General features: G+C 51.6%; 5 protein-coding genes across 6 annotated transcripts in view; 4 read left to right on the top strand and 1 right to left on the bottom strand.

Moving 5' to 3' along the window:
* Window positions 1-459: 459 nt before the first annotated feature.
* TERG_07351 (uncharacterized protein) lies at window positions 460-1,588 on the top strand. The gene is made up of 3 exons (XM_047748757.1): window positions 460-797; window positions 1,007-1,273; window positions 1,573-1,588. Exons 1-2 carry the CDS (start codon window positions 690-692, stop codon window positions 1,139-1,141), a joined length of 243 nt encoding a protein of 80 aa, XP_047604745.1. The 5' UTR covers window positions 460-689; the 3' UTR covers window positions 1,142-1,273; window positions 1,573-1,588.
* A 311-nt stretch (window positions 1,589-1,899) lies between these two features.
* TERG_07350 (uncharacterized protein) lies at window positions 1,900-2,318 on the bottom strand (the record flags this gene model as incomplete). Its single annotated transcript, XM_003232457.2, has 2 exons — window positions 1,900-2,200; window positions 2,251-2,318. The coding sequence occupies 2 exons, from the start codon at window positions 2,316-2,318 to the stop codon at window positions 1,900-1,902; spliced, it is 369 nt and encodes a 122-aa protein (XP_003232505.2).
* A 605-nt stretch (window positions 2,319-2,923) lies between these two features.
* TERG_07349 (cytochrome c oxidase assembly protein COX19) lies at window positions 2,924-3,463 on the top strand (the record flags this gene model as incomplete). The annotated part of the gene is made up of 4 exons (XM_003232456.1): window positions 2,924-2,973; window positions 3,049-3,083; window positions 3,154-3,268; window positions 3,337-3,463. 4 exons carry the CDS (start codon window positions 2,924-2,926, stop codon window positions 3,461-3,463), a joined length of 327 nt encoding a protein of 108 aa, XP_003232504.1.
* A 330-nt stretch (window positions 3,464-3,793) lies between these two features.
* Window positions 3,794-6,520, top strand: TERG_07348 (uncharacterized protein; the record flags this gene model as incomplete). Its single annotated transcript, XM_003232455.2, has 2 exons — window positions 3,794-4,907; window positions 4,965-6,520. The coding sequence occupies 2 exons, from the start codon at window positions 3,794-3,796 to the stop codon at window positions 6,257-6,259; spliced, it is 2,409 nt and encodes an 802-aa protein (XP_003232503.1). The 3' UTR covers window positions 6,260-6,520.
* A 753-nt stretch (window positions 6,521-7,273) lies between these two features.
* Window positions 7,274-10,026, top strand: part of TERG_07347 (uncharacterized protein) — a 5,967-nt gene continuing 3,214 nt past the window's right edge. The window contains exons 1-3 of one of the 2 annotated variants that reach the window (XM_047748756.1): window positions 7,274-7,400; window positions 7,574-8,822; window positions 8,880-9,984. In XM_047748756.1, coding sequence (XP_047604744.1) covers window positions 8,054-8,822; window positions 8,880-9,984 — 1,874 coding nt within the window. In that variant the 5' untranslated portion in view covers window positions 7,274-7,400; window positions 7,574-8,053. Of the gene's footprint in view, window positions 7,401-7,573; window positions 8,823-8,879; window positions 9,985-10,026 lie in introns of those variants that run through there. The other variant, XM_047750378.1, reaches the window with a different exon arrangement.

The raw sequence follows: 10,026 nt of genomic DNA, 5'->3' as shown, positions 1-10,026 counted from the left end.
GCAGCCAGCATTGCCGGAGCTGCTGGTCTTCTTGGTCTCGCCGTCGCCTTGTAAATAGGCTTTTCGCTTCTTGTTTCCTCTTTTTTTTTTTTTTTTCTTCATATATAAATTTACTTTTCAAGACCGAGTTTTGGCTTCTGGAGTTGGTCGTCCAGCCTGTTGTATTATAAGTTGGGATGCCTGGCATGTCTTCTAATATGAATATACCACCTTTTCACTTCGTCACGTATATATCGTTTCTCCATCTTCTTCCCCATGATTTTCCCCTTCCCCCTGCGCTATAATTCCCCCCTTTATATGCATGTTCTTCATGCCAAGACAAGGAATTTTTTCCGGTCAGGGGTATCACGTGAACTGCGCTTTCTGCCTTTCCCGCGCGCCGAAGAGTGCAAAGCCGCCCACAAATAAAAACCGGCAAAGTTTTTGTTTCTTCGTTTTTCTTCTTCGTCAACATCAACATCAGCGCAGCAACAGCAACTGCTGATCATTTCTTTTCATTTCTCTTACAAGGCCGATTGGCTTGTTTCGAGGTTAATGATGGGTAAGCCGTTCTATGCTCCTTTGCATGCACTGTTCTCCCGTGCAGGCTTTACCCTGATGAACAAAAATTTCCTCTTGAACAATCCAAATCCGACAATTCATGACGGATACACTTGGTGTCCATCCTCTGATACAAGTTGTCATGGGAGATGTGCTTGCACTCTATCGTACTGCAATTGAGTGCTAACATGTCGTCCTTAGAGCTTTTGCTACCGTCTTACCTTGGAATCCATGCTATTCAATGGATTATTCAAAAGGTGTGTATTAACTGATTACTTCTTGCTACTTCCCGCGCAACACCCCCCTTTATGATGACACTATGACATGCAAAGGCATTCCTCAAGCTTAACCAATAATGTGGAATTTTGTCAGCTTCTAAGTTTCAGCCTTGTCTGATTTTACTCACCTTTATACATACATCTACTTCGATTCTTCAGTCAATCAGTTTCTAACAAGTCTCGAATAGGTACGCTATTCACACATCTACACATGCCCCAAAAAACAATACACCTTGCATGAGGAACATTTGAACGAACGGGCGGACAGATCGCGTCTTTTCATCGCTATCCACTACAACAGGACGTACAAACCTGTTGGGTAGTTGATGGTTAGATTGCTTGTTGAGATTTCGTCACCTGACTATATGCTACACACCTGCTTAATACCATCTTCTCCTGTCACTGCGGCAGTTCAATGGCTGGAAATGAATGCTAACGTCGTTGCCGTTGATCAGGTATATATATATATCTTTTTCTGTTTCATTAGTTGCGTTACTGGATACATCTCTTCCATGATGAACATTATTCACACTGTTTGATATGTGCATTAAACCGCCAGAGGTGAAACTTCTTACACTGAAAATTCTGATTTAATGAGGTATGTCTGCCATAACTTGCGCTCGAGGTATACTTGCAGTGACGCTGACTGATGGGCGGGAAGCCTGATGATAGATGACTCCATTTTGTCTTTTCCAAGCATATATTTCTTGATCATGACGGTGTCGACAAGTACTAATGTGACCTTGTGGGATAGGTTTGATATCACATCGTAGACGTATACTGTATTTCACACAGGTTAGTCTTCTTTTTGCAGTCCGCCTCCCATCCCACACTTGACATTTGCCTGATGAAACAATGATTTTTCGCTGTGTTCTTTCCGAGTCTTACTTTGACGATAACACATCACCTTGGAGACCTGACCCTTGCACGAAACACCGCTTTAAACCATCCATTGACTCTTCGGTGTTCACTGCTAACTAGGGTATACTAGACATCATACTCGACACAATAGATAGTTAATAGCATTCAATATGACTACCTCTTTTTACTTGCACAAATATTAAAAAGCTTCCACTCTCGTCTACTCAACGTACTTCCCGTTCTTCCTATGCCAGTCTTCCAAGCTATCTCCATACGTCTTATGCACGACCTTCTTCCCCTCCGGCCACCGCGCCCACTTCGGCTTGGAGTCAGCTAGTATGCACACCATCTCCTCTGGGTCAGGCAGCTCTGTATCAATGGCCGACGCAAACGGATGGATCAGCTCCGGCCAGCTCTTATCATATACCCAGAGCATGGTGCTGCAGTTTGAGCAGAAGCTTCGTTCGGAGCTGCACTTTTCCTCCGTCGGCTTGCCTCTGTCTTTGATGGCGTTGTATTTTCTATCGTCGTTAGCAGTAAGCCTTTAATATAGTGAGGGAGAGTGATATACTTGATTAGGTCTTTCCCCTTGGCGATGTTGAGAGAGCTGCTGATGCCGCCCAGGTTGACGCTGCCCATGTATCCGCCTACTTTGCGACAAATGCTGCATGCACACAGCTGGTATGGGACAGGCGTGTTGGAGTCGAGGGAGAACTCGACGCCGCCGCATTGGCAGCTTCCTTCAAGTTTCCTTCATCAATGCTCAGTTAGTATGTATCTTTGTATCCTTGTATTGTTGATAGGAGAGCTGCTGTACGAACATTGGCATCTTGGTTGGTCTGCGGGTAGAAGTAGATGTGTGTTGCTGGTATCTTGTTAGTGTCGAGTAGAGTAAACTGTTGACTGAGCGAGCAGGAGAGCAGTGACTCTTTATATGCCTGTTCAAGCACCTCAGAGACAAGGATACATTCATCTACGGCTATATTTCTTTTCCATGTTAATCATGCCGTCTCTTCTACTCTGTCCATCCTATTCTCGCCTCATGTTTGCTCCAGACGTCATTTTTGCATGGTTTGGCCTGTTTGCATCGATGGTCAGCTTTGCGTTGTTTGCACCGTTTGCACCTGTCTTTCTTCCCGTCGAGAAGAAGAAGAAGCGAAGTCGAAGTCGAAGCCATCCCAGCGAAACAGCCAGACGAAAGGAGACGTTTGGATCCGCCAGTTGAGCAATAAGAGAGTGTCAAGATGAGTTTCGGAAGCCCTGGCGGCCGCGCAGTTAACATCAAGCCTACTCCGTGCGTCACCCAATTCTGACCTGACCGTTTGATTCTAACTGCAATTCGACTAACTGATGCCGAGGGCTCAAACAGACCGGAGCGAGGCAGCTTCCCACTCGACCACGACGGTAGATCTCCTTACTCCATATACTGATTGGCATTGCATTGATTACGGGGCTGTTACTGACCGCGGCGCAGGAGAATGCAAGTCGATAATAGCAGGGTACTTGCAATGTCTGAAGTCAGCGCGCGGCGTCAACGATGAAGCTTGTCGAAAACTCGCAAAGAGCTATCTAAGCTGCCGAATGGAGAAGTGCGTATCTACCTACTACACTTTCTAGATATACGTCGATTGTGGTGCTGGTGGACTGACGGGGACAGGAACCTGATGGCGCCGGACGAATTCAAGAATCTCGGGCTGGTATTTGACGACGACAAGCCGGGAGAGACCAAGACGAGCAACGCGCAGACAGAACCGGACAAACCGCCGTTAAGCAGTAAGAAGTGATTGGTGAAAGGGGGGGAGAGCTGGCGAGAACAGCCATTGGTTAGGCGTTGGATGTGTGATACGACTGCATATGTATTAATTAGTTAAGGCACGCACTGCATTGCGGCTGATGCATCAGCTAGTTACCTAGCTGCTGCCAGCTAGCTACTACGACTACAGCTACGACTTCGGCGTTTGGATTTACAGTACTGTATATATACGAAAGAGACTCCCACTTCTATCAAGTTCAAAGCGTACGGAATAAACGTTCAAGTCCAGGCCAAGCTCAAGCTCAACCTTAGTCAATTAAGTTAAATATACCCCGGATAAGAAGAAGCTAAGTTAATAGCCATGCGGTACCGGCGACGAGTGTACATCCCACCGACCACCATCAGCATCGCCGACTCGATGTCGTCCGTCATCCGGCCGCCAGACCCATGCCTGATCGCGATTGCGCTGGTGGTTCGATCTCGCGCCGGCCCGCGGTTCGTCTACCACTACCCTCCCAACCCGACGCTCGCCGAGTCCCCCTCCACCTCCCCGAATAAATACGACGGCCAGCAGCAGCCCAAGGACGAGCAGGAGCATGAACAGGCTGATCTGGACCAGGAGGTCAAGGGGACTGATTCGGGAGCATCGGTGGACGAGGAAGGGGTGACGTCGGAGGAGGAGGAGTCGAGCGTTGTTGATCGAGGAGAGCGGGAGAAGGAGAGAGACCGCCGCTCGCCGAGTCGGCAGCACTCGCAGCACTCGCAGCAGTCACAGTCACAGTCACAGTCGCATGTGAGGAAGAAAGTAGCTATACAGGGCCAGGGAGCTCCGGGCGAAGAAGGGGCGGAAGAGAAGAAAGGCGAAGGGAGCAGTTTACAGGCGGATTCGTTCCTGGGGCTGGGCTACGGGGTGTGGGAGAAGTTGCTTTCGCCGTCGCCTGCGTGGCACAAGCGGCGGTTTGAAGTTGGCGTGAACGACCTGACGTTTGTGGGCTGGCCTGTATTTGTGCGCAAGGACGGGACATGGCGGAAGCGCAGGAAGAAGCGGAAGAGCGAGAAGAAGACGAAGCGAGAGGAAGACGAGAAGGAGAAGGAGAAAGTGAAGAAGAGCGCTGGCGTGTCTGGTCTTGGAGCCGGGCTGGTAGGAGGAGATGCAAATATACCCCTGACAGACACCGAGGATGGCGAGGACGGAGGTGACGAACGGGAGGAAGATGGAGAAGAAGAAGAAGAAGAAGACGGGGAGGACTGCTCTGATGACGAACAGCTTACGATCAAGGACGGGATGACGATGTTCAATGTGGTGTTTGTGCTGAACCCGCCGGCACTGGAGTACAATGTGCGGGTGCGAGAGATGTACGACAATGTGGTGAAGAAGTTCGGCAAGGCGCTGAAGAGCGAGCAGGCGCGGGCAAATTACGTCTGGAAAGAAGCCCAGAACATCCTGCGCATCAAAGAGAAGTGTCGCGAGGAGAGTACGTCTTCTCTACAATACAACAGTCCTAAGTTTTTATGCTAATAAATGGTGGTAGGAACCTCGCTGTCCGGGCTGTATACCGCGCTGTCCGCCAAATCCAGTCTGGCCCAGGCCATGGAGACATTATACACCAACATCAGCGCCTCCAAGATCGCGTCTGTCAGCCTGGGCCCGCAGACCAGCATGTCGATGCAGATACCACCGATGACATCAACGCCCCATCTCCCGTCGCCCAACGAACCAGGCTACCCGGGTCTCTGGCTGACGACCGCCGACAGCGTCTCCTCGACCGACGAGACAGCCCACATGACCAACCCAGGCCAGTCGCAGGTAATGCTAGCCAAACACTTTGCCCTGTTGCTGCTCAGCGACGAGACAAGTATCCTCAAGGACATCGAGGCGTCGAAAAGCACCATCGGCCCCCCCTTAGCACACTACATCCGCTCCAGCAAGCCTACCAAGTCATTTGCACAGATCTCAGCACGCTCGCACATCCCGCTGGCCGATATCCAGATTCTAGCCAGCCATCTGGTGTACTGGCGGCGGGCACGAGCTATCCCACCGCTGAACAAGAAGGATGTGTATATTGTCTCGCCGAACGCGGATATGAGTAAGTTGGGCGTGGCGAGCGCGGCGTATGAAGGGATGTTTCCTACCCTGCCTAGCCTGCCGAAGATGCTGTCTGCTCTGAGCGCGGGCAGCCCCAGGCCGTATTTCAGTTATATCCCGAGCAAGGACCACAAGGAGGCGTATTATGATATTCTGGCGTGGTTGGTGCGAGGCGGGTGGGTGACGCAGTTACGGACGTTTGGGTGGGTGAAGGTGAGTCCGGAGGTGAAGATGGCGGTCCAAAACCAGCCCGTCAATGGACATCAAGGCCATCAAGATGAAGATGAAGAAGAAGGTCTAGCTACCCCTGTGCCTGTGTCTAGGCCTACGACTAAAACATCGATATCAACGTCTACGGCGTCTCTGATCCTGCGGCCTCACCGGGCCTCACCCCTCGAGTCCCGCTGGCTCGACCACATCCATAAATCGTTCCCCTTAGCACAAGAAGAAGAAGAAGATGACGATGAAGAAGAAAGCGAAGAGAAAGAGGAGGAAGAAGAAGAAGATGTGTATGCTGCCCTGCGACGCCACTGGCCGATGCTGACACGCTACTTTACCGGCCTGGATGCCCTGCAGAAGATCAGTGTGCGAGAAGGCCTGCCGCACCGACTGGTCTGGCGGATGCTGAACCTGCTGGACGTGAATTCCGGTGTCCTTGGGGGAGGAGGAGGAGCTGCAGGAGAGGCCGACGGGGTGTGGGATGAGCGGGAAAAGGTGCTTGTTACTGTCCGGCATTGGTAAGACTGACTACTAACTATGGCTGTCTGGACCATGGCTGTGATGTAACTATGGAGTGTATGTATGTATGATACCAATGGTAATGTCTCGAGTCTGGGTTCGTATTCCTGTGGTTTTGATATCAAAGTGACCTCAGTGGCCATCGCAGTCTTTGCTGTCTCCATCTCTTATTCTTCTTCTTCTTCTTCTTATAATCATCAGCAGTTCCAGGTTTAGCCGTGGTCACGTGGAGGAGAAGCGAGAGAAGAAGAAGAAGAAGAAGAGAAGAAGAAGAGAGATAGTGGACAGAGAGAGAGAGAGAGAAGACAGTAAAAGACAGTAAGACAGTAAGAGAGAGACAGTAGACAGCCGGTGTAAGTGGAAGCATTGGTGAGAGACAGAGAGAGGGCAAGCAGTAGGAGAGTAAGTAGGAGAGTCTCTACTCTTACTAGTTATTGCTGTGTCTCTCGGTCCTCGGCAGGAGGAGAGAAGGAGAGAGAGAGAGAGAGAGAGAGAGAGAGAAAGAAGAGACACCTCGACTTCATCTCTAGATCTCAATCACTATCTTAATCATCTTCTCAATCATCACCTTCACCTTCATCAATTACTATCTCCATCGTCATCTTCTCTGCCAGCCGAAGAAGCCGGCCAGGTTTTGCCCTAGCTTTAGCTCACCTCAAACTCCTCGCCTTACACTAAATCACTTACTCTCAGCTTCTCTTCTTCTCCTCTCTGTCTCTTACTATCTTCTCTTTTATCTTCTGTCTCTTCTCTCTGTCTATTAATCTACTGTCAGTCTACTGTCAGTCTATCCAAAGTCCTCCTCGGCCATCTTCCCATCCTCGTCTCTCACGTGGTAAGTTCTTCTTCTGCTGCTTCTGATTCTCCGCACTAAAACTTCTTCAGCAGCTTTTTTTTTTTTTTTTTTTTCTTCCTTTTTTTCCCTCTTGACTTTCTCTCTCTCTCTTCCTTTTCTTCCCTTTTTCTTCCCTCTCGCACTTTTTCTTCAACCGCCGCACAACAAATCCAACTCCCAGCATCTTCGCCCATCCTCACCCTCCTCGACAGGCGTCAAGGCTTGCACGTCGCTGTCCTCGTCTTGTTGCTCTCGCCTGGCTTGCGTCCTGCCTGAGCTCGCCGTCAGTGGGCAATTGGCCTCGCGAAGGTACTTTTTTTTTTTTTTTTTTCCTTTTCTCCTGCTGCTCTTCTGTGACCTGGCCTGGATGAGGGGTTGAAGAAGGACAACAAGAGAAGAGATCAGGAAGAGAGAGAGACTATAGCAGAGTATAAGAAAAGAAAGAGATACAAGAGAGAGATATAAGAGACTGACTTGTACAGGCGTTGCCGCTGCAGTCGTTCTTTTCCTTGCCGTGTCGATCTCGCTGGTCCTCTGCGTCGCTACCTATTTATCATCTCTCTCTCTCTCTCGCGGACGGACGACACCGACGCCCTTCTCGTCCTACTTACTTACTCACCAGACGACCAGAGACGGATCTGCTGCTTGTCTGCTGAACGGCCCAAGAATAAAAAAACAAGGTACGACCTGGGTGCGACTCTCGACTCTCTGCCCTCTCGCTGCCGACACGGACGGGACGGAGGGACATCGGATGTCGTCTCTCACTCAGACACACACAAACACATTGATATAAATACTTCTTCAGCGACTCTTTCTGATTCTCTACCTTCTAGCCAGGTAAAAGGCGGGGACTGACTCTGCTTGGTGGTGGTTGACTCCGACCTCCTCTCGTTGCCGTTAGTGGCAGACCTCAAACCACGTCTTGTCCTTCTTCTACGACAAGCCATAAAAAGGGAACATTGATGTTCATGGCAGCCTCTTCGGTCTCTGCCAAAAAGTCCACTCCAGAGATGCCTGTCTTTTCATACGCCCAGGCTGCAAAGGGCCTTGCCTCTGACTCCAACAGCAAGCAGACTCCCACGCCTCCCAGTGTGGAGGAAACTGGCACTACCACTGCCAGTACTAGTACTACGACCATGGTGGATGGAGATGATGCTGGAAAGGCCGTTTCGGCTTCTCCCTCGCTAGGACTGTCGGCTTCGACCGCCTCGACCCTGGTCAAGGAAGACGACCTCTCCACCACCACCCCCAACGGCACCACCACCGCCACCGCCTCAGAGTCAGAGTGGGAGAAGCAGTCCCAGGCTTCCACCGCCGCTGACAACAAGGAGAAGTCGGCTGGCTCGTCTTCGTCAACGGCTCCCCTTGCAGACGATGAGAAGCCCAAGTCAGAGGCCAGCTGGGAGAACACCACCAATACTCAAAAGGAGCACAAGGAACAGCAAAAGGAGCAAAAAGAGCAAAAAGAGCTCAAGGCTGCTCCACCGCCGGCAGTCAACATCTGGCAGCAACGACAGGAGGCCCTGGAGGCCAAGGCAAAGGCCAACGCCCTGAAACCTGCTGCCACCACGACGGCCACTACTACCGCTAGTACTACTACTCCTCCCACTACGACTACCAAGAACACCTCTACTCAGACCCCGTCCGGCGACGTCAGGTCTGAACACTACAAGGGCGGCAGCAGAAAGAAGGCTGATCCCGCAACCTCAGAGAAAAAGAAAGCTACCGACGGTATGTCTCATCTTCCATTTCTTTTACTGATTACACCCTTTACTGACAAATGTATAGGATCGAGGAAAAGTGCTCGGCCGGCTAGACAGGACGCTGAATCCCTCCCTCCAGTCAACGACGCCTCCTCCTGGCCAACCCCACAGACTGCTCAGGGTGAAGACCTGCGCAAGGCCCAGGATCAAGCTGACAAGCCTGAACGGCCCGAAAAGGAGAAGCCTGCTGGCTCCAGAGCCCACGGCAAGGAGAAATGGATGCCCGTCCCATACGTGCCCACGGCCGTCTTCAACACTCCCTTGCCACCTGCTGCCAGGAGAGGCGGCCGCAGTGGTGGTCCCAGAGGCGGCGCGCGTGAAGGTGGCTCCAGAGGCGGTGCCCATGCCGGTGGTGATAGAGCTACTACCACTACTTCGACCTCGAAGCCTTCCTCGGCCGGAGAGCGCGAGAAAGGGGATGCCACAGAGTCTGCTCAAAAGTCTACCACTGCCGCTGATGCAAGCCTGAAAAACGGCGATGTTGCTGCTCCAGCTGAGGCGACCAAGGACAACAGGCCAGTACAGAACAGCATCAACACCGCTGCTACCACTTCTTCCGATCCTACCTCGTCTTCTCAGTCCCCTACTCGTCCTCACCAGTCCAAGTCCTACCACAAGTCCCACGAGGACAGCTCTTCCTCGTACAAGAACGCCCATGCAGACCAGCACGCCTCCAGACAGGCCAATTCCGACTCTCATGCCGGCGGCCACTCCAGATACGCCAACCACGACAGGCGGTTCGACATGGGTGCTCGCTCCGGCGAGTTCTTCAAGGACTACCAGCCCAGAGGAGACAGAGACTTCTCCAAGGACCGCGAGTACTCCCGCGAATACACCCGTGAATCCCGCTCCGAGCGAGGAGGCCGTGGTGGCTACCGCGGCGGTCGAGGCGGCCACTCCAACTACAACAACACCAACAACACTACCTCTACCACCCAAACCTCCTCGGCTTCTGCTTCTTCATCCTACCACTCCGCTCCAATCCCACAGCATCCTTTCCCTTCTTCCAAAACATACAACAACTTCTCCGACCGCCACCGCATCCAGCCCTCTGCCAATGGCACCCAGCAACAGCAGCAACAGCAACAGCCACACTCCTCCACCACTACAAACAACCGTCTGAACATGCGGTCCCCCTCAATGCCTAACCCAGGCATCTTCCCGGCCCCCTA

The sequence above is a fragment of the Trichophyton rubrum genome, assembly GCF_000151425.1.
Source record: "Trichophyton rubrum CBS 118892 genomic scaffold supercont2.9, whole genome shotgun sequence".
Taxonomy (NCBI): domain Eukaryota; kingdom Fungi; phylum Ascomycota; class Eurotiomycetes; order Onygenales; family Arthrodermataceae; genus Trichophyton; species Trichophyton rubrum.
This window is presented reverse-complemented; position numbering and strand designations above follow the sequence as displayed.